The sequence below is a fragment of the Pongo pygmaeus genome, chromosome 1, assembly GCF_028885625.2.
Source record: "Pongo pygmaeus isolate AG05252 chromosome 1, NHGRI_mPonPyg2-v2.0_pri, whole genome shotgun sequence".
In the NCBI taxonomy this organism is placed as follows: domain Eukaryota; kingdom Metazoa; phylum Chordata; class Mammalia; order Primates; family Hominidae; genus Pongo; species Pongo pygmaeus.
In genome coordinates this window covers 76,224,038-76,248,590 of record NC_072373.2, presented here as the reverse complement: position 1 = coordinate 76,248,590, position 24,553 = coordinate 76,224,038, and the positions used below count along the sequence as shown (strand labels likewise).

The window sequence follows — 24,553 nt, the reverse complement described above, 5'->3', positions numbered from 1 at the left end:
GAGAAAAATGTGTATTTTCTAGTTTCTATTCTCATAATATAGTATTTGATATGTATGCATAAGATCTACCTTATTGATTATGTCACTTGGCTCTTCTATATTCCTTTTTTGTCCTTGGACCTGTGTGTTAAAGTCTCATTATTAGTGTGTCTATTTCTCTTTATATCATCTATAGGTAGTTACTGTGTTGCCTTATGCATAATCATAACTTTATGTCTTGATTATAAATTGTGACTTTGAGCTTTGTAAAGTGTTCTCCCTTGTCAGATTTAATTCATTTGTTGTCTAAGTTCTAGTTTGTCTGATATCTGGATTTCAACTCGTTTTCTTATTGTTTCCATTTGACTGTATATATTTGTTCTTCCCATTACTTTTAGCCTGTTCAAAATATGATGTTTTAAGTAATTTTCTTGAATTAGTGTGGAACTGAGTTTTGCTTTATGAGCGGATTTGAAATCCTTTCCTTTAAATAGGCAAATTAAGCCCATTTGCATTTATTGCTCTGACTGATATGTTTGTTTTCAACTCTATCATATTTTTATAAATAGTACCTGATTCAGTTATATTTGCTGTATTTCTTTTTCTATGTGGAATCTTCTTTGCTTTTTATTTTAATTTCTTTTGGTATATAGGAAAGTTTGTATTTTTGTTCCACTGGTTACTTTTACAAACTAGAAAAAGAAGAGCAAATTAAACCCACAGTAGAAGGAATAAAATAATAAAGATTAGAATAAAAACCAAGAGCTCTTTAAAAAAAAAAAAGATGAACCTCCATCTCCATACTGATCAAGAAAAAAAGAAAAGAAGACACAAGTTACCAGTAACAGGAATGAAAGAGAAGATATCACTACAAATTCTTTATACATAAGAAGGATGATGAGGAAACATTATGAACAACATTTTACCTGTAAATTCACTGAGATGAAATAGGCAAATTCTCTGAAGAAAACACAAATTACAAAAACTAAGAAGAAACAGAAAAACAGAATAACCCTATATCTATGAAATAAATTGTATTAATAATTTAAAAACCTTCTCACAAAGAAAATGCCAGTCCCAGGTGGTGAATTTATCAAACATGTAAAGAAGAAATAACACTAATCCTATGCAAAGTCTTTCAGAAAAGGAGAATGAAGTTACCAACTCATTTTATAAGGTCAGAATTGCCCTGATTGAAACCACAGACACTAAAAGAAAACTACAGATCAGTATCTCTCATGATCTTAGATACAAAAATTCTTAACAAACTATTAGTAAATTAATTCCAACAAAGTATAAAAGGGGAAATACTATGACTTAAGTGGGGTTTATATTATTAATTAATGTTGATAGAATCATTATTTTATAGTCACATTTAATTTTTTAATTGAAAATAATCTAACTTCTTTAGATGCCTTCATAACAGACTTGTCTCTTCATTTCTTCCCACTGTTTTCAAATACCAAATCCACTTTCCAAAAATAAAGATTTGCCATCACTGAGGAGCTCCAAAACAATATGCTAAAGGCTTTGGACCCCACTGGGTGCAGCACACCAACATGGCACGTGTATACATATGTAACTAACCTGCACATTGTGCACATGTACCTTAAAACTTAAAGTATAATAAAAAAATCTGAAAAAAAAAAAGAATTCTCTGCTTCAGAACGTTCTTGGATTATGGTAGTATTCTGTATCTTGGTTGTGGTCATGTTTACATGAGTATATAATTTATCAGAACTCATTGAGCTATACACTTAAAATTTTTTTTTTAATGTCTTGCTCTAACTATAAGTTGTGTTTCAGATCTAAGGTATTCACAAATATCTGAATAATATTCTTGATAGTAGAGAAAGTTCTGAAATCCCTTCTAGTTCTAATCCTGCCTCCAAAGTGAACCTGATACATACCATATTGAAATCCCAGTAAGGAAATCTTACCCTTGTTTATTGGACTAGCATGGCTCCATGTAGGTGCAAAAAAAGTCATTTGGAGCTTAACATTTGTGACTCATTTAAATTATTTTGAACTTAACCAAATCTGTATTTAATTTTCTCCTACTTCATTAGACCTAGCTTAATTCATACAGTGTTACTCTGCTCATAAACATACATTTTTAAATTGTCTAAACTCAACAACTAAGTTCACCATATACTTGTTAGAACAATTCCAGATGACTTTGCTTATTCATTCATGTTTGTTTTCAGCTTTATTCATTCTTCAAATAGCATCTACATTCATCTGAAGAAACTAAAAGTAAGCTGATTACCATAATAGTGTGGGGCTTAAAGTTCAGATTGCCTCTAAACTCTTATTTAAGAGTAGATATTGTGAAGCATTATTTTCTTAACTTGGTTATTTGATTCAAGGATAGACTTTAGTGCTAGATCTGCCCAAATGGTATATCAATATCCTTTTACTGGTGGTGGGAAAAGGAGAGGTAGCATTTTAGCCAGGCATGTCTATCGAAAGTATTATTTTTACTCTGTGCTCTTAGTGCCAAATATTTTCTCACCCAAATTTTCATATCTTCCTGTCATCTTGCGTTTCCATTAAATGAGTTAACACCTTAGTAGATTATTCATAAACTTCAAACTTGGTGATCATTGATATTTATATAACATTTGGTTCATACTCTGATGAAATATAAAAAATGTTTAGGCACTTCACAAAGATACACAATACCATACTTAAGTGAACAAATCAGAGAGAAAAATAAGAGGAAAGCAAGATGCAGCCATGACTAAACTTTTGCATGCTGTGAAGACCAACACACTTACTAGAGCTAAGCCCCAAATTTAGCCCTGGACTTTATAGTCCCTCAACGCAAGGTTAACAGATAAAATACAGGGCACCCAATTAAATTTAAATTCCAGATAAACAAGTAATTTATAGTATAAGTATGTCTTGTATTTTTGTTTGCCAAACTAAGCCGCCCTACCACAGAGAAAAAAATGCAACCATTCTAATTACTAAATTACCTAAGCAACCTCAGCTAAAATTTAAAGGTTAACTATTTAATTTCCTGAACCTCAGAAAGTCTCTCAGTCAGATGGTTTAAAGACTTACGCTACAAAAATTGAAGCGTTCGTTATTATTTCTGCTATAAATATAACTGGCCTTATGGCCCTTTACTGTTTTATTTTGAGATTTGTATTTTTTCCTAATGCACTCGAGAATTTTTATTTATTTATTTATTTATTTATTTATTGGTGATAGGGCCTCACCTGTCTCTCAGGCCAGAGTGCTGTGATGCTGGTACACCTACGGCTTACTGCAGCCTTGACCTCCTGGGCTCAAGTGATCCATTCACCTCAGCCACTGGAGTAGAAGGGACTACAGGCACGCACCACCATGTCCTGCTAATTTTTCTTTTTCTTTTTTTTTTTTTGAAACGGAGCCTCACTCTGTTGCCCAGGCTGGAGTGAAATGGCGCAATCTTGGCTTACTGCAACCTCCGTCTCCCGCATTCAAGTGATTCTCCTGCCTCAGGGTTTCACCATGTTGGCCAGGCTGGTCTCAAACTCCTGACCTCAAGTGATCTGCCCGCCTCAGCCTCCCAAAGTGCTGGGGTTATAGGCATGAGCCACCACACCAAGTCTTAGCTAATTTATTTATTTTTTATTTTTGTAGAAATAAGGTCTCACTATGTTGCCCAGGCTGGTCTCAAATTCCTGAGCTCAAATAGTTCTCCTGCCTCAGCCTCCCAAATTATTTGGATAACACGCATGAGCCACCACACTTGGCTAAGGAAAACATTCTTAATAAAATATTTAAATTATTTTTATGACCTATTGCATATTCTGCTAAATATTCTGACTTTTTGATGAGCATGAATATAACCCTGTCCCAAGAGAGTCCATCAACTTCATTAGAGGTACTGCCTGCATTAAAAGACATCACATGTAGTACAGTCTCATGAGTAATAATATAACAAACCACGTGAAGGGTAGCAGTGACTGTTTCTTTCCTCTGTGTTGCACACTGTCCCTTTTACTCTACATTCTGATGAATGGAATTACAAGGCCTTGGAATAGGTGGCTGGCCTGTACCACAAGGTAATATCCTTGTTGCCGTTTCATCTCCATTCTGACAGTTGCCTAGCCTTGGGTAAAGATAAATTATTGGTGTTTGTAGATTCTCACTAGCATATATATTAGAGAGTTTGGTCCTCAGAGTTTTTTCACTGGTCTAATACTCTCCTCATTATATTCATTCTTGTTTACAGAATTGCTGACACTCTTATTCTTTTTTGAAACTGACCCCTTGGTTTTTCTGCCCTCGACACTGCCTATTCAGCAACTAATCTTCTGAAAGCTTTTCCTGACTTTTTATATGCCTCATATATCTGGAGTTATAATTTGGTATAGTTAATTTGGCTTATTTTGAATATAAATTTTTATTTTGATCTTTTATTTTTTAAGTCATTTTTCTTAAATTGCCTGACTCACAAATGATTATTTTTACTAAATTTTAATGGTGTCTCCTGTACATTCCTTTGTTCTCTTTTCAAATTTTTCCTTTCCTCTGGTATCGTTTTAAACTTCAGCGCATTATGGAATACAGCTTTGTCCCATAACCCTGAAGAAAAACATTGAGACAATAAATGTGATCACAGAATTTTTTTTTTCTTCTTACCTAACTTTGAACAGGTAATGGAGAGTGAAGAGTTCATGTTGCTTCCAGCCAATCAACTCATTGATATAATATCCAGTGATGAGCTAAACGTTCGCAGTGAAGAACAAGTGTTCAATGCAGTGATGGCCTGGGTCAAATACAGTATTCAGGAAAGACGTCCTCAATTACCCCAGGTAATGATAGAAATGCTTCTCTAAGAAACTGCTGGCCAGGCATGGTGGCTCATGCCTGTAATGCCAGCACTTTGGGAGGCCAAGGCGGGTGGATCATAAAGTCAAGAGATCGAGACCATCCTGGCCAACATGGTGAAACCCCGTCTCTACTAAAAATACAAAAATTAGCTGGGCATTATGGCGGGCGCCTGTAGTCCCAGCTACTTGGGAGCGTGAGGCAGGAGAATCGCTTGAAACCAGGAGGCAAAGATTGCAGTGAGCCGAGATCATGCCACTGTACTCCAGCCTGGCGACACAGCGAGACTACGTCTCAAAAAAAAAAAAAAGAAACTGCTTAGTACTAGATGAGATAATATGTATTTGTCTTGCAAACATAAAACAGTTATCACTCCACATTTGTCTGTAAGAAAGTCCATCTGTTTCCAAATAATCAAGGAAATAAGTATTTAGAAGCATTTTGGTTGCTTATTAATGTGGGCTTTTTGCTCCTTTGCTTTCCCCGTATTTTGGATCAATTCTACTTTTGAATGATAGCACAATTCAAAACTTAAATTGTATAAAATGAACAAAAGAAAGCAAGGATGCTTCTTTTCCTATAGCTTGGAAATCCTACCACAGTTTTCCTTCAATATGACTTGGAAATACTACCACGCTTTCCAGAGTAAAGACATGATGCATCAGTCATCACTGAGTGATCAGTAGTTCACTTAAGACCCATTCTTGTTATTGTGATTATAGTCTTTAGCAATTCAACAAGATATTCTTCTGGATTGTGAATTAAAATTTGAGTCCAGCTATAGAAGAGCTTATAATGTATTGCTGAACGTTTTTAGTAGTTATGCCTTCCCTCCCTCCTTATTTATGGTATTCAGTGAGATCCCAAAACAATTGGAAGCCCAGTAGGGTACCGTGGGGCATGTATTCTCTTAAATATCTTATAGATGAGAGCTCATGCCTTTAATAGTGTTTATTGTCTGGGTGCAGTGGTACCAGCCCATAATCCCAGCACTTGGGAGGATAAGGCAGGCAGATCGCTTGAGCTCAGGTGTTTGAAACCAGCCTGAGCAGCATGGCGATTCCCCATTTCTACAAAAAAAAAAAAAATACAAAAATTTGTTGGGCATGGTGGCATGCACTTGTAGTTGGAGCTACTCTGGAGGCTGAGGTAGGCACATCACTTGAGCCCAGGAGATTGAGGCTGCAGCGACCTATGATCACGCCACTGTACTCCAGCCTGGGCAACAGAGTAAGACCTGTCTCAAAATTAATTAATTAAAATAATGGTGTTTATTTTCTCATAGGTGCTGCAGCATGTTCGTTTGCCTTTGCTTAGTCCCAAGTTCCTGGTGGGCACAGTAGGCTCTGATCCCCTCATCAAAAGTGATGAAGAATGCAGGTATGAGTGACCCTGGATGGGAAAAATCAACAACTAAGCATTCCTATTTTTTCCTAATTTCCTTATTTGTATTGCTTCCTAAATATTGTATTTTGCAGAGCTGAAACCAGGGCATTAATTTAACAAGGTTTTCTTCTGGGCTAGAATCAAGAGGAGGAAAAGAAGAAGAGAGAACTGAACTTCCAGTGTTTCATTCCATTAGGTTTTTATGTGTGGTGCTTATTGGTGTAGAAGTGGCAATAGAAAGGTAGATTTCTAAGATTTTAATGCAGGTTTGAATTTAAAGAGTCAATTCTCTGCTAATATTTTTTTTTCCTTGAAATAATTGAATAATGCTGTTGACTCTGTCAATGAACATTTTTTCCTTCCATCACATATGTCTGGCTGGGGAATAGAATCAGCCTTGCTTTCTAAATTGTGGACAGAGTTGAAGATCTGCCGCTTTCTAAAATAGCTGTAGAAAGATTTTCACTAGAACTAGGTGAAGCAGTTTCCAGAGGTTTTTTGACAAAAGAAACTCTTAACTACTTTTACAAAGGGGGGGAAAAAAGCAACCTATTTTACTAGGCTGTCTCTAAAGTATATACAAAATGTAATAAATTACATTCCCAATTTGACAGATTGTAAGATTTAGGTTCAAATCTGAAATCATCTGGGATTTTTAACCATTTTTCCCCAGCATGTCCCAAATATAAAAGTGAAAGAGAAAATCCATACTCAGAACTTTGTAAACTACACTGACCTTTGGACCTCCCTTGGTGATTAAAGACATTTAGAATGATCCCTGATTCTAGAATGGTGGTAGGACATGTAGATTCACTTGCATTTCTTCTATAAGCTAAAGCCTGTTCTTTTAACAGGAGAGGCTGGAGGGGATTTTAGATGTTTCTATTTTATTTTATTGTATCTTTTTTATATTAATCATTCTTCATTTTTCCGTTTACCATGGACTAGAGTTAAACTAGATGTTTGTCTTCTATATTTAAAACACAGACAGGCCGGGCGCAGTGGCTCACGCCTGTAATCCCAGCACTTTGGGAGGCCGAGGTGGGTGTATCACCTGAGGTCAGGAGTTCGAGACCAGCCTCAACATGGAGAAACTGCATCTCTACTAAAAATACAAAAATTAGCTGGACATGATGGTGCATGCCTGTAATCCCAGCTACTCAGGAGGCTGAGGCAGGAGAACTGCTTGAACCTGGGAGGCGGAGGTTGCGGTGAGCCAAGATCACGCCATTGCACTCCAGCCTGGGCAACAAACGTGAAACTCAGTCTCAAAAAAAAAAAAAAAAACCCACAGACAAATGGTAATTAATTCTTCTAAATATTTGCAGTAGCTAAAAGGAAAACCAAATACATTATACATGCTGAAATCTGAAGAAATAATATGTAGATGCCCTCCTCCATTAAACGTAAATCAGATTGTATTGTACTGATTCTGATGCAGAAAGTAAAAGTACTTATGAAGTCACATTTAAAAGAAGACCCTTCCTGATATCCTAACTTCTTTTTGCTGCAGTTTCTTCCTCTATAAAGTGAGGATGATAATAGTGCCTATTCCATAAGGCTGTTGTGAAGATTAAATGAGTTTATATATATTAAGCACTGAAAACCAGGACTAGCACATAGCTGTAAGTGTTGTTACTACCATTAATTTTGTGTTGGTTTGCTCAATATTATAGCTCTACAGTATTATTTCTAGGAACCCTCAAATGACCTAACAAGCTATTAGGAGATCAAAGTCTTTGTCTTTTTTTTTTTTTTTTTTTTGAGACGGAGTCTTGCTCTGTTGCCAGACTGGAGTGCAGTGGCACAATCTCGGCTTACTGCAACCTCTGCCTCCCAAGTTCAAGCGATTCTCCTGCCTCAGCCTCCTGAGTAGCTGGGACTACAGGCGCACACCACCACACCTGGCTACTTTTTGTATTTTTAGTAGAGACGTGGTTTAGTAGAGTCTCAGCATTAGATCACAGTGAAGTTAGTAGTGTTACATTTTATGCTTCAGGATAGGATTCTCTTGACCATTTCTGTTACTTCCCCAGTTGGTGGTTGGTGCAGTGGAGATGCCATTTCCAGTGTTGAACGATATGATCCACAGACCAAAGAATGGAGAATGGTGGCTTCACCATATTGGCCAGGATGGTCTCGTTCTCTTGACCTCATGATCCACTGCCCCTCAGCCTCCCAAAGTGCTGGGATTACAGGCATGAGCCACTGCAAAGTCATTACAAATGTAATTACTAGACTCTTAAAGTATCTTAACAAGACAGGAAATTTGTCTCAGTAGACTTGTTGAGAGTAAACCATTCATATGTTACCAGATAGCAAATTTGTGGCAGTACAGTGTTTCTTTTCAGCAATCCGATTTTTGACCCAGTTTTATTACTTTAATCTAGCAAATAACTATTGCCCTGACTGATGTGCTACCTTGCTAATATCTTGCAGAATCTAATAAAATTTATTAAAAAGTAGTAACTCTGCAGTGTGGTAATCAAATTGTAATTTTTACTTTTCTATAAAGTTATTGTTGGCTGTAAGCATGTTGAGCTTTAGGTTAAATTTGCAGTGAGATATGAGTCATAATGGAAATACCAATCAATTCACAACTCAGTTTGACTGGCATTATTGCTTTCATGTTTGTGCCGATTTTAATATTGGCTGGCATTCATGATTTGGTTTGATTTATGCTTGCTTCCCTTTGCCAACCTATATATTCCTAAACTACATTGGGACTTAACTAACAATGTAATTTAGGTATTTGGATTAAAGGCAGAATTTTTTCTACAGAGACTTGGTAGATGAGGCTAAAAACTACCTCCTATTGCCGCAAGAACGACCACTAATGCAAGGACCAAGGACGAGACCACGGAAACCTATCCGATGTGGGGAAGTACTCTTTGCAGGTTTGGATCTTAATATACTGTTAGTAAATTGAATATTTTCCCATGTGAGAAATTGTCATTTGAATAATCCTTTGGACAATTATGATATTTACTGTCATAAGAAACAAATAATAAGTCAGCATATAGCTTGACTCATAACCCATGATTCCACACTGATATACTCCAAAAGAATGCTCTATTCTTTTTTCTCATTCAGCACCTTTAATATCTATTTTTATATAAATCCAAAAATGTTGGCTGGTCACAGTGGCTCATGCCTATACAGCTTTTTGGAGGCCAGGCGTTTGAGACCAGCCTGGGCAATATAGGGAGGTCACATCTTTACAAAAAATAAGAAAAACAATTAGCTGAGTGTGGTAGTGCATGCCTGTAGTCCCAGCTACGTGGGAGGCTGAGACAGGAGGATGGCTTGAGCCTAGGAGGTCACGGCTGCAGTGAGCTGTGATTGCACCACTGTGCCCTAGCCTGGGGAACAGAACAAGATCCTGTCTCAAAAAATAAAAAATAAAAATGTTGTGCAGTAGATGTTTTGTTGAAATGAGTCACATGCATTAATTTATATATCAATGTTCAGCTCATCCCATAATCACATAGAATTGTGAAAAAACATTAAACAATTATAATTTATTTCTCCATTCTATGCATATCCATCTATAATTTCTCCATTCTATCCATATGTACATATTATCTCATAATCCTATTTGAATTGGTATCATTGCCCTCCTTTGTAAAATAGACATAATACTAACTTAGTTACAGAATTAATTAAAGATTATAGCAATCCCAGTGGAATGAGTTGAAGTCATAACTTGCATTTTGACCTACTACTAGAAGACATTTGGTGAGTCTCAGCATTAGGTCACAGTGAAGTTAGTAGTGTTACATTTTATGCTTCAGGATAGGATTCTCTTGACCATTTCTGTTACTTCCCCAGTTGGTGGTTGGTGCAGTGGAGATGCCATTTCCAGTGTTGAACGATATGATCCACAGACCAATGAATGGAGAATGGTGGCTTCAATGAGCAAAAGGAGATGCGGAGTTGGGGTTAGTGTTCTTGATGATCTATTATATGCAGTAGGAGGCCATGATGGATCCTCTTATCTCAATAGTGTTGAAAGGTGAGTAAGGTCAATCTGTAATTTTCTCTCTACTATTCATATAGTTTTATTTGAGATGTTAATTAGGAAACAAATTGATTTAATGCTTTAGTATTGCATCTGTGGCACTAGTTGGCAACCTAAACAAGTTAGTATGATACACAAATTCTTTATGATATGGTCTCCGCCTATTTTTCTAGTATGTCTCCCATGACACACTACCACTCCCTAAGCATGCTACTGCAGACACATCAAATTGCCTGCAGTTCCTTGGACATGCTGTCTTCCTTCATACCTCTCTCCTTACATATATGCATGCTGTTCTTTTTTCCCTGGGATACTTCTGCCACTTTAAGACTTACATTTCCTTTGGCCAGGTGCAGTGGCTCATGCCTGTAATCCCAGCTACTCGGGAGGCTGAGGCAGGAGAATGGCCAGAACCTGGGAGGCAGAGCTTGCAGTGAGCCGAGATCGTGCCACTGCACTCCAGCCTAGGCAAAAGAGCAAGACTCCTTCTCAAAAAAAAAAAAAAAAAAGACTTACATTTTCTTCAAGACACAAATGTTACTTAATACATACAACTTTCTGTGTTACCATACAGATGAGTTAGTTACTAGTTACTTGTTCCTTTGCCCTTCCATAAGTATTTTGAACGTTTGTACATATCCATCACATTGTACTATACGTGTTGAAATGTGTTTCACCATAATATCTATCGCAGTGACTGGGCACATTGGGAATCTCTAGTAACTAATGTTTCAATAGCTTCTTGCTCTCAAGAAGCTGTGTTGATTAACAATGACTCTTTATTTCCATAACACATCTATGAAACGCTGCTGCATATCAAGTTCTAAAGATATAGATTGTGCAGCTGGGGAAAAATCTTAAAAAGCAGAGGGATCAGTCCCGTAGAAGTAAAACAACTGCAATATGGAGAAACCTCATCTCTACAAAAAATACAAAAATTTACCAGTTGTAGTGGTGCACGCCTGTAGTCCCAGCTACTCAGGAGACTGAGGCAGGAGGCCTGCTTGAGCCTGGGAGGTAAAGGTTGCCATGAGATGAGATTGCGCCATTGCCCTCTAGTCTGGGTGACAGAGCAAGACTCTCTCAAAAAAAAAAAAAAAGAAAAAAGAAAACAACACACACACTTAAAAATAAATTGATGACATCACAGAAGGGAAAAATAAATTGATGGCATCACAGAAGGGATCATGGCGGACGGGAGGCAGGACTAGACTGAAGCTCCAGACCGGGCAACATGCGGAGGCTTGATTGCAAATGTTAGCTCCAGATTGACTGCAAGAAAAAATCAGCAATCTCAAGAGGACCCACAGACCCTCTGAAGAAAGCAGACTGCTCTTGCAGGACCCGGGAGAAACCCCAAATATCGTGAGTGCCCCAACTGCAGAAATGGGAAAGGGAGACCCTCCTCTCCCAAACACACACCCCCACTGGAGAAGCTGAAGGTCTGTTTGCTGGAGAGGTTTCCAACTTTACCTGGAGCTGAGTCAAGTTAGAGAGGCAAGCGAAATAACAGGGGTAGAGGAAGCAGCAGAAAGGCCCTGGGAGTTCGCTGGGTCCCCAAGCAGGCGATTCCTGCCTGGCACCACAGAGATCCATCGGGAGGGTGGCCAGAGGAGCAGGGGATAAAACTCCCCAGGGAGAAGGAATTCTCTAGCTGAACTTTGTAACAATTTGAACAGGGCGAGAAGCCTCCTGACCAGAACTTAAGGGAGGGTGTGAAATCCTGCGTGCAGACTTTACCGGCAGGGGGAAAACTAAAGCCCTTTTCTCTTGCAGCTGGGAGGCGGATAGCCTGGGGCAAGTTTTCAAGCCTGTCGCCCGTGGCCTGGAAACAGACTCAGAGTTGTGAGGGGGGCACGGTAGGAGTGAGACCATGAGAGTGAGACCAGCCCTTCAGTTTGTGTGGGAGCTGAGTGAGGCCTGTGACTGCCGGCTTTCCCCCACTTTACTGACAACCTGCATGACTCAGCAGAGGCAGTCATAATCTTCCTAGGTACACAACTCAAGTGACCTAGGAATCTCTTCCCCCATCCCCAACAGCAGTCGCAGCAAGACCCGCCCAAGGAGAGTCTGAGCTCAGACATGCCTAATCCCGCCCCACCTGATGGTCCTTCCCTGTCCACCCTAGTAGTGGAAGACAAAGGGCATATAATCTTGGGAGTTCTAGGACCCCACCTACCACCAGTCTCTCCACACTACTACAGCTGATGCTTTCTGGAAAGCACCACCCCCTGGCAGGAGGCCAACCAACACAAAAATAGGGTATTAAACCACCAAAACTAAGGACCCTCACGGAGTCCATTGCACCCTCCACCAGAACAGGCACTGGTATCCAGAGCTGAGAGACCCATAGATGGTTCACATCACAGGACTCTGTGCAGACATCCCCTACTACCAGCCCAGAGCCGAGTAGACTTGCTGGGTGGCTAGACCCAGAAGAGAGACAGCAATCACTGCAATTTGGTTCACAGGAAGCCACATCCATAGGAAAAGAGGGAGAATACTACATCAGGGGAACACTTCGTGGAACAAAAGAATCTGAACAACAGCCTTCATCCCTAGACCTTCCCTCTGACAGAGCCTACCCAAATGAGAAGGAACCAGAAAACCAACTCTGGTAACATGATAAAACAAGGCTCTTCAACACCCCCAAAAAATTATACTAATTCACCAGCAATGGATCCAAACCAAGAAGATTCACTGATTTACCTGAAAAAGAATTCAGGAGGTTAGTTATTAAGCTAATCAGGGAGGGACCAGAGAAAGGCAAAGCCCAATGCAAGGAAATCCAAAAATTATGCAAGAAGTGAAGGGAGAAACACTCAAGGAAATAGACAGCTTAATGAAAAAACAAAAATTCAGGAAATTTTGGACACACTTTTAGAAATGCAAAATGCTCTAGAAAGTCTCAGTAATAGATATGAACAAGTAGAAGAAAGAAATTCAGAGCTCAAAGACAAGGTCTTCGAATTAACCCAATCCAACAAAGACAAAGAAAAAAGAATAAGAAAATATGAACAAGCCTCCAAAAAGTCTGGGATTATGTTAAACAACCAAACCTAAGAATAATCGGTATACCCGAGGAAGAAGAGAATTCTAAAAGCCTGGAAAACGTACTCGGGGGAGTAATCAAGGAAAATATCCCCGCCTTGTGAGAGACCTAAACATCCAAATACAGGAAGCACAAAGAACACCTGTGAAATTCATCACAAAAAGATCTTTCCCTAGGCACGTTGTCATTAGGTTATCCAAACTCAAGATGAAGGAAAGAATCCAGAGCTGTGAGACAGAAGCACAGGGTAACTTATAAAGGAAAACCTATCATATTAACAGCAGATTTCTCAGCAGAAACCCTATAAGCTAGAAGGAATTGGGGACCTATCTTCAGCCTCCTCAAACAAAACAATTATCAGCCAAGAATTTCATATCCAGTGAAACTAAGCATCATATGTGAACGAAAGATAAGCCGTTTTGAGACAAAGAAATGCTGAGATAATTCACCATTACCAAATCACCACTACAAGAACTTCTAAAAGGAGCTCTAAATCTTGAAACAAATCTTGGAAACACATCAAAACAGAACCTCTTTAAAGCACAAATCACACAGAACCCATAATGCAAAAATACAAGTTAAAAAGCAAAAACAGAAAACAAAACCAAAGTACATAGGCAACAAAGAGCACGATGAAAGTGACGGTACCTCACATTTCAATACTAACATTGAATGTAAATGACCTAAATGCTCCATTTAAAAGGTACAGAACCACAGAATGGATAAGAACTCACCAACCATCTGCTGCCTTCAGGAGACTCACCTAACACATAAGGACTCACATAAACTTAAAGCAGTGGAAAAAGGCATTTCATGCAAATGGACACCAAAAGCAAGCAGGGGTAGCTATTCTTATATCAGACAAAACAAACTTTAAAGCAACTGGTTAAAAGAGACAAAGAGGGACAGTATATAATGGTAAAAGGCCTTGTCCAACAGGAAAATATCATAGTCCTAAACGTATATGCACCTAACACTGGAGCTCCCAAACTTATAAAACAATTACTAATAGACCCAAGAAATGAGATAGACAGCAACACAATAATAGTGGGAGACTTCAGTACTCCACTGACAGCACTAGACAGGTCATCAAGACAGAAATTCAACAAAGAAACAATGGATTTAAACTATACCTTGGAAAAAATGGACTTAACAGATATATACAGAACATTTCATCCAAAACCCACAGGATACACATTCTATTCAACAGCTCATGGAACTTTCTCCAAGATAGACCATAAGATAGGTCATAAAATGAGCCTCAATAAACTTAAGAAAATTGAAATTATATCAGGCACTCACTCAGACCACAGTGGAATAAAACTGGAAATCAACTCCAAAAGGAACCTTCAAAACCATGCAAATACATGGAAATTAAATAACCTGCTCCTGAATGAGCATTGGGTCAAAAACGAAATCAAGATGGAAATTTAAAAATTATTCGAACTTAATGACAATAATGACACAACCTATCAAAACCTCTGGGATCCACAGCAAAGGCAGTGCTAAGAGGAAAGTTCATAGCCCTAAATGCCTACATCAAAAAGTCTGAAACAGCACAAACAGGTCACACCTCAAGGAACTAGGGAAACAAGAACAAATCAAACCCAAACCCAAAGGAAATAACCAAGATCAGAGCAGAACTAAATGAAATTGAGACAAACAAAAAAAACCAAAAGATAAATGAAACAAAAAGCTGGTTCTTTGAAAAGATAAATAAAATTGATAGACCATTACCAAGATTAACCAAGAAAAGGAGAGAAAATCCAAATAACCTCACTAGAAAATGAAACAGAAGCTATTACAACTGACACCACTGAAATACAAAAGATCATTCAAGGCTACTATGAACACCTTTATACATATAAACTAGAAAACCTAGAAGAGATGAATAAATTCCTGGAAAAATGCAACCCTCCTATCTTAAATCAGGAAGAATTAGATACCCTGAACAGACCAATAACAAGCAGCAAGATTGAAGTGGTAATTAAAAAATTACAACAAAAAAAAAGTCCAGGACCAGACGGATTCACAGCAGAATTCTACCAGACATTCAAAGAAGAATTGGTACCAATCCTTTTGACACTATTCCACAAGATAGAGAAAGAAGGAACCCTCCCTAATAATTCATAATTCATTCTGTGAAGCCAGCTGATGCCAAAACCCTAATACCAAAACCAGGAAAGGACATAACCAAAAAAGAAAAAAAGAAAACTACAGACCGATATCCTTGATGAATGTAGATGCTAAAATCCTCAACAAAATACTAGCTAACCGAATCCAACATCATATCAAAAAGATAATCCACCATGATCAAGTGTGTTTCATACCAGGGATGCAGGGATGGTTTAACATTTGCAAGTCAATAAATGTGATACACCACATAAACAGAATTAAAAACAAAAATCATGTGATCATGTCAATAGATGCAGAAAAAGCATTCAACAAAACCCAGCATCCCTTTATGATTAAAACTCTCAGCAAAATTGGCATACAAGGGACATACTTTAATGTAATAAAAGCCATCTATAACAAACCCACAGCCAACATACGGAATGGGGAAAAGTTGAAAGCATTCCCTGTGAGCATGGGAAAAAGACAAGGATGCTCACTCTCACCACTCCTCTTCAACATAGTACTGGAAGTCCTAGCCAGAGCAATCAGACAAGAGAAAGAAATAAAGGGCATCCAAATCAGTAAAGAGGAAGTCATACTGTCACTGTTTGCTGATGATATGATCATTTACGTTGAAAATCCTAAGGACTCCTCTAGAAAGCTCCTAGAACTGATAAAAGAATTCAGCATAGTTTCCGGATACAAGATTAACGTACACAAATCAGTAGCTCTTCTATACACCAACAGCAACCAAGCGGAGAATCAAATCAAGAACTCAACTTTTTTTACAATAGCTGCAAAAAAAAAATAAAATACTTAGGAATATACCTAACAAAGGAGTCGAAAGACCTCAAGACCTCTACAAGGAAAACTACAAAACAGTGCAGAAAGAAATCATAGACGCCACAAACAAATGGAAACACATCCCATGCTCGTGGATGGGTAGAATCAATATTGTGAAAATGACCATACTGCCAAAGCAATCTACAAATTCAATGCAATCACCATCAGAATACCACCATCATTCTTCACAGAATTAGAAAAAAACAATTATAAAGTTCATATGGAACCAAAAAATAGCCCACATAGCCAAAGCAATACTAAGCAAAAAGAACAAATCTGGAGGCATCACACTACCTGATTTCAGACTATGCTATAGAGCCATAGTCACCAAAACAGTGTGGTACTGGTATAAAAACAGGCACATAGGCCAATGGAACAGAATAGAGAACCCAGAAATAAACCCAAATACTTACAGCCAACTGATCTTCAACAAAGCAAACAAAAACATAAAGGGGGGCAAGAACACTCTTTTCAACAAATGTTGCTGGGATAATTAGGTAGCCACATGTAAGAAAACGAAACTGGATCCTCAGCTCTCACCTTATACAAAAATCAACTCAAGATGGATTAAGGACTTAAACCTAAGACCTGAAACTGTAAAAATTCTAGAAGATAACATTGGAAAAACCCCTCTTGACATTGGCTTAGGCAAGGATTTCATGACCAAGAACCCAAAAGCAAATGCAATAAAAACAAAAAATAAATAGCTGGGACCTAATTAAACTAAAGAGCTGTTGCATGGCAAAAGGAACAGTCAGCAAAGTAAACAGACAATCCACAGAGTGTGAGAAAATCTTTACAATCTGTACATCTGACAACTAATATCCAGAATCTACAGTGAACTCAAGTCAGTGAGAAAAAAACAATCCTATCAAAAAGTGGGCTAAGGACATGAATAAACAGTTCTCAAAAGAAGATATACAAATTGCCAACAAACATATGAAAAAATGCTCAACATCACAATGATCAGGGAAATGCAAATGAAAACCACAATGTGATACCACCTTACTCCTGCAAGGATGGCCATAATAAAAAAATAAAAAACCAGTAGATGTTGGTGTGGATGTTGTGAACAGGGAACACTTCTACACCACTGGTGGCAATGTAAAGTAGTACAGCCACTATGGAAAACAGTGCAGAGATTCCTTGAAGAACTAAAAGTAGAACTACCATTTGATCCAGTAATCCCACTACTGGGTATCTACCCAGAGGAAAACAAGTCATTAATCGAAAAAGATACTTGTACACGCATGTTTCTAGCAGCACAATTCACAATTGCAAAATCGTGGAAGCAAACCAAATGTCCATCAATCAATGAGTGGATAAAGAAACTGTGGTGTATATAGACGATGGAATACTATGCAGCCATAAAAAGGAATGAATTAACAGCATTTGCAGTGACCTGGATGAGATTAGAGACTATTATTCTAAGCGATGTAACTCAGGAATGGAAAACCAAACATTGTATGTTCTCACTGATAATGTGGGAGCTAAGCTATGAGGACTCAAGGCATAAGAATGATACAGTGGACTCTGGGGACTTGGGGGGAAGAGTGGAAGGGGATCAAGGGATAAAAGACTACAAATATGGTGCCATGTATACTAATGCATGCACCAAAATCTCATAAATAACCACTAAAGAACTTACTCATGTAACCAAATACCACCTGTACCCCAATACCCCAATAACTTATGGAAAAATAAAGAACACATCCCAGTTAAAAAAAAATTGATGGGTTAAAGAAGAGTAGAAATAGCTAAATATTTATGCCTTAACAATTTAGCCTATATATGTCAAAATGGATAGAATGCAACTAAGGTGGTACCCAGGGGCAAATTTACATGAATTTTAGCTTAGATACATTAATATAACTTATATGCATTTGGAAATAAGAAAGATGCAAAATAAATGAATCATGCTTTTAAATCATCACTAAAAAGGCAATAAAACCCAACAAACAAAACAAAAAAAACCAACGAAATTAAAAAAAAAGATATGTATACAAAAAGAGCAATTTGATAGTATTTTTAAAAATTAAGCATACTCGGCTGGACACAGTGGCTCACGCCTGTAATACCAGCTCTTTGGGAGGCCGAGGCGGGTGGATCACAAGGTCAGGAGATTGAGACAATCCTGGCTCACACGGTGAAACCCCGTCTCTACTAAAAATAGGAAAAAAGAGACGGGCATGGTGGCAGGCGCCTGTAGTCCCAGCTACTTGGGAGGCTGAGGCAGGAGAATGGCGTGAACCTGGGAGGTGGAGCTTGCAGTGAGCCAAGATCGTGCCACTGTACTCCAGCCTGCGCAACAGAGCGAGACTCCGTCTCAAAAAAAAAAAAAATTAAGCATACTGTTCGCTACAGTAATTCTACCTATCACCCATTTGCACAAAGAGAAATATACAAGGATGAACGTTTTTTAATAGCAAAATATCAGAAACAGCCTAAGGGGTATATCAGTAGGAATATAATTAAATAATGTATAACACATATAATAGTAAAATAATTCAAAAGAAAAATCTAGAGCTCTATTAGCATAAATAGATCTCAAAAAACGTTCAGGGAAAAAGCAGTGCCTACTGTGTGGTATTATTTATGTGAAGAAAATATGCTTGCATATAAAGAAATATATATATGTGGATACATATATACCTATATGAAAGCATTTTACTGAAAAGTCTTGAAGGATATACGCCAAATCAAAATGGGAAGAGACCAGAATTCAGGTGGAACTCAAGCAGGGCTTTAACTTTATCAGTAATATTCTGATTTTTTTAAAGAAAATATATTCATACATAAATTTCAAAAAACAAAAAAACCAGATTTTCAAATGTTTTAGTTATTATTAATCAGCCCATACTTAGGGGAAAGAATATATATCATATAAATCCCTGGATTTAGAATATGTAAACATAGCCAAGCTTCCTTTGTGTAATACAAATTCTCCTCTTGGTATGTTCTTTTCAGGTATGACCCCAAAACAAACCAGTGGAGCAGTGATGTGGCCCCTACAAGCACCTGCAGGACAAGTGTTGGTGTAGCAGTACTTGGAGGCTTTCTCTATGCTGTGGGTGGCCAGGATGGCGTGTCTTGCCTCAACATTGTTGAGAGGTGATTTTTTTTTTAAGTCATTTTCCATATTTTTATTTTAAAGAACATAGAGCTCTTTAAAAGAAAAACTACAGGCTGGGTGTGGTGGCTCACACCTGTAATCCTAGCACTTTGGAAGGCCAAGGCAGGTGGATTGCTTGAGCTCAGGAGTTCGAGACCAGCCTGGGCAACATGGTGAGATAAAAAATACAAAAAAAAAAAAAAAATTAGCCAGGCATGGCGGTGCATGTAGTCCCAGCTACTTGTGGGGCTGAGGTGGGAGGATCACTTGAGCCCAGGAGGTTGAGGCTGCAGTGAGCTGAGATCGCGCCACTGCACTCCAGCCTGGGTGCAAAGTGAGACCCTGTATCAAGGGAAAAAAAAAAAAAACAAAAAAACAAAAACAAGTACAGCTGAATTTAGGACATTGGAGGATCCACTATTCAGTGGATTTCCCATAGGCTTTCAGCAAAAAGTCTTCAGTTGATCTTAAAGTCTAGGAAAATGAAAGATCTAAAAAAAGTTTTTTTTTAATTAACAAAAATTATATATATTCATAGTGTATGGCATGATGTTTGAAATATGTATAGGTTGTGGAATGGCTAAATCAAGCTAATTAACATATTATTACCTCACATACTTATGATTTATTTGTGGTGAGAACACTTAAAATCTACTCTCAAGTGTATAATACGTTGTTATTAACTATAGTTACTATGTTGTACATTAGCGCTCTTGAATTTATTCCTCCTCTCTAACTGAAATTTTGTATTCATTTGCTAAGATTTCCTCACTGCCCCTCACCTTGCCAGCCCCTGGTAACGACCGTTCTACTCTCTACTTCTGAGTTCAACTTTTTTAGATTCCTCATATAAGTGAGATCATGCAATATTTGTCTTTCTGTGTTTAGCTTGTTTCACTTAATGTCCTCCAGGTTTATCCATGCCGTCGAAAATGTCAGGATTTCCTTCTTTTTTAAGACTGAATAGTATTCTATTCATAATATATGCCACATTTTCTGTATCCATTCATCTGTTGAGGTACATTTAGCTTAACTTCATATCTTGTCTATTATAAATAATGCTGCAATGAATATGAGAGTACAGGTATCTCTTCAACATACTTATTTCCATTGAATATATACTTAGTAGTGGGATTACTGGATCATATGATAGTTCTATTTTTAATTTTTTGAGGAACCTCCATACTGTTTTCCGTAATGGCTATACTAGTTTACATTCTCATCAGTGGTATGCAAGGGTTTCCTTTTCTCCATATTCTTGCCAACATTTGTTATCTATCTTTTTTTATATAGTAGCCATTCTAACAGGTGTGACATACTTCATTGTGATTTTAATTTGCATTTCCCTGATGATTAGTGATATTGAGCATTTTCTCATATACTTAGCCATTTGTATATGTTCTTTTGAGAAATATCTATTCAGGTCCTTTGCCCACTTTTAAATCAGATTATTTGTTTTCTTGCTGTTGAATTGTTTAAGTTCCTTATATATTTTCAGTATTAACCTTTTATGAAATGTATGGCTTGCAGATATGTTCTCCCACTCTGTAGATTGTCTCTTCACTCTGTTGATTGTTTCCTTTGCCATGCAGAAGCCTTTTAGTTTGATGTAATCTTACTTTTTTTTGCTTTTGTTGCCTATGCTTTGGGGCACATAACCTGATTTTTTCAACTGTCACACTGATTGTACCTAACACTGAAATGTTAGAAATGTATTTCACATTACAGTCTATATATATCAAGCATACCACTTGTGAAATCTGTTCTGATTTTTTTCCTGAATCTACCTGGAGTGTACTTAATGAATGACTCTACTCAGACTTCCCCCAGAGAAATGATTACTTAGTAATACTTTGTATAGGACATCTTATAAAAAGCTTAAAGTATTTTGTATATAGACTCTCATTAATCATTGAAATATGCTTAGGGAAATCTAGGTGGGCTGCCATAGTCACTTTATACTGGTGTACAAATAGTTAATTTTGGTAGAACAGATTTTGTTCTTAATTTCTTCTGTCAGTTTTCGTCATTAGATTTTAGAGTCTCATGTGCTATGATTACTGATAAGAACATATATTTCATCCTCACTTCTTAAAAAGAAATGAGTCATGACTCTAAAATTTTTGAGGTAGCATTTACTAGTTTACCATGTATATGTTGAAAAGTTTAACTGTTGTAAGTAGAGATAAAATAGAAGGTAACTCTTGAAAGCTATGCCAGTTCCCTTTTATCTCTCTGTCAAGAAATCTGTTTTTTCACTTTCAAAACTCAGTACAGGAGGTTAGCAGCAGTGATGGCATAGTTTTTTAATATCTCCAAATACCCACATAAAAACAGATAGAGTAATAGATAGCAAAGCTAAAAACCTATGTACTAGTTCTGGAGACTGGAGTTACACAACAGTGTGAATATACTTAACACTACTAAACAGTTAAAACATGGTTAAGATGGTAAATTTTATGTTATGTTATGTGTATTTTACCACAATTTAAAAATCACAACCTGTGAACAAAATTTAACACAAAACTAAGGGAAAGAATATCCTCACAAACTCCAAAACACAAATGGGCAAAGACAAACTACCATTAGCCACAAGACCTGCATGATATTAGTATCTTCAGGAGCAATCAGAAAGAAGCAATTGGATGTCTGACAGATCTAAGAACAAAAGAACCTCAAACTAGCTAATGTGTAGTAAATAGAAAGCACAAGGGGAAAATTTATCAGCAACTGAACCTAGAAACAGTTTTGTCCACTGCCATAGAGTGTAAGTGCAAGACCCTCAATAAGATCTAAAGGGCTTGGAAGAGGGTTTCTCAACCTCAACACTATTGGCATTTTGGGTCAGACAATTCTTTGTTGTGGGGGACTGTCCTGTGCATTGTAGGATGTTTAACAGCATCCATAGCCTCTACCAACTAAGTGCCAGAAGCACATGCCTGGTTGTGACAACCAAAAACGTCTCTAAACATTGCCAGATGTTACTTAGGGGATGAGAAAGGGGGGATGAAGGGGAATAAAATAACACCTGGTTGGGAACCAGCTGAGTTAGAGCCATCTAGTCCCTGGGAACTCTCAAAACTGACCAGCCAGGATAACCTTCCAGGTCAGGACTCTACACTGAGGAGAAACTTCCTGGAGTAGAATAAAAATTAAGCAGGACGAGGGCAACAGATGCCCTTGTTTTCCTTGAAAAGAGAAAGCCAAGACAAAAGTAAGGCAGTGAATAAAGTCAGTAAATCTCTGGGCTAGGTGCTGTGGCTCACACCCATAATCCCAACACTTTGGGAGGCCTAGGTGGGAGGATTGCTTGAGCCCGGGATTTCAAACCAGCCTGGGCAACATAGCAAGACCTTGTCTCTCCAAAAAATAAAAAAATTAGCCAGGCTTGGTGGCACACACCTGTGGTCCCAGTTACTCAGGAGGCTGAGGTGAGAGGATTGCTGGGAGGTCAAGGCTGCAGTGAGCCATGATTGCTCCACTGCACTCTAGCCAGGGTAATAAAGTGAGACCCTGTCTCAAAAAAAAAAAAAAAAAAACAATTTAAGGATACCCCATTCTTTATGATGTGATTATTTCACATTGCATGCCTATATCAAAACATCTCACATACCCCATAAATATATGCCCAAAAATTAAAAATAAAAAAAAATTTAAGTAATAATCTCTGAAGGCAAGGCACTATATTTTTTAATACTACATAAAAAAAAGAAGGAGCTCCACAAAGTTAGAAAAACTATCACAAACCACTCACTTCTATTTCTAAAAGTTCAGGAAAACTCATTTCATGTAAAAATGAAATAGCAAAGTATTGAGATTAGATTCCATACAAAGTTAATATAAGAAGAGAGAATAAGCAGCAGAATAACATCTCTACAGACAATAAAAGCACACTAGAAAGACACACCTACAGATCAAAACCTTAACTGTTTCAAAATGTGATAAAAGACATTAAGAAAATGATAACAAGATATGAAACTACATAAATCAGAAGTAGAAAAATTCAGAAATGAAGTGACAGAACTCAGAAATGTATTAGAAATGAAAGGAAAAATCATTTCAGAATGAAGATTAAAGGAGAATAAGCAAAACAGATATTGCCATAAGACAAATAGAAGGCGAAAAGAGGAAATATTTTAAGGTCAAAAAGAAATGAAGGCCGGGCACAGTGGCTCACGCCTGTAATTCCAGCACTTCGGGAGGCCCAGGCGGGTGGAGCATCTGAGGTCAGGAGTTCAAGACCAGCCTGACTAACATGGTGAAACCCCATCTCTACTAAAAATACAAAATTAGCCGGATGTGGTGGCGGGCACCTGTAATCCCAGCTACTTGGGAGACTTGAACCCGAGAGGTGAAGGTTGCAGTGAGCCGAGTTCGCACCATTGAGCTCCACCCTGGGCATCAAGAGCGAAACTCTCTCTCAAAAAAAAAAAAAAAAAAGAAGAGAAAAAAAAATCAAGAGATAGCATTTGAGAGATAGTAACAAATATTGAAAATAGGTAAAAATCTATTATACAGGTGATAGCAGTCCTTAAAGAAGAAAACCAAAGCAAGGAAACAGAATGAATACTAAGAACTATAATCCAAAGTTACTTTCCTGTAATTAAAAAAAGAAACTTTTTTGAAAGAATACACTATATCCTTCAAATATTGACCCAGAACACCAAGACATGCTAATAACATGACTGTACCTTGAAGAAAAAGAAAAAATTCTTTAGACATCTACAAAAAAGTACATGTTACTTATAAAGAAAAGAAACTTAGATTATCATCTGGCTTTTTAAAAGTAGTAGTTCATGCCAGAAGAAAACAGAATAGCATGTTTTAGATATTCAAGAAAAATGTGAGCCAAGGATTTTATACCTTGAGAAACTGACTTTGAAATACAAAGGGCACAGACAACTATTATCAACATGTAAGAAATTAGGGAATCTTGTTCCCTTGAGCCCTCTAGGAGAACAAACTTCAGACAAAATTACTAGAAAGACATTGACAGAAGGGCTGGACCACGTGGTTCACACCTGTAATCCCAGCACTTTGGTAAGCCAAGGTGGGAGGATCGCTTGAGACTAGGAGTTCAAGGCTGCAGTGAGCTATGATCATACCACTGCACTTTAGCCTGAGTGACAGAGCAAGACTGTGTCTCTTAAAAATAAATAAATAAATAAATACATACATACATACATACATACATACAGTTAACTGTAGAACTGTGACT

At 37.6% G+C, this 24,553-nt stretch overlaps 1 protein-coding gene across 2 annotated transcripts in view; it reads left to right on the top strand.

Annotated features, from left to right (window-relative positions):
* The window catches only part of KLHL20 (kelch like family member 20), a 72,040-nt gene that overhangs the window by 33,091 nt on the left and 14,396 nt on the right, over window positions 1-24,553 (top strand). For both annotated transcript variants that reach the window (XM_054464524.2, XM_063648497.1), the window contains exons 4-8: window positions 4,632-4,790; window positions 6,092-6,186; window positions 8,974-9,089; window positions 10,024-10,207; window positions 19,191-19,334. In XM_054464524.2, coding sequence (XP_054320499.1) covers window positions 4,632-4,790; window positions 6,092-6,186; window positions 8,974-9,089; window positions 10,024-10,207; window positions 19,191-19,334 — 698 coding nt within the window. The remainder of the gene's footprint in view (window positions 1-4,631; window positions 4,791-6,091; window positions 6,187-8,973; window positions 9,090-10,023; window positions 10,208-19,190; window positions 19,335-24,553) is intronic.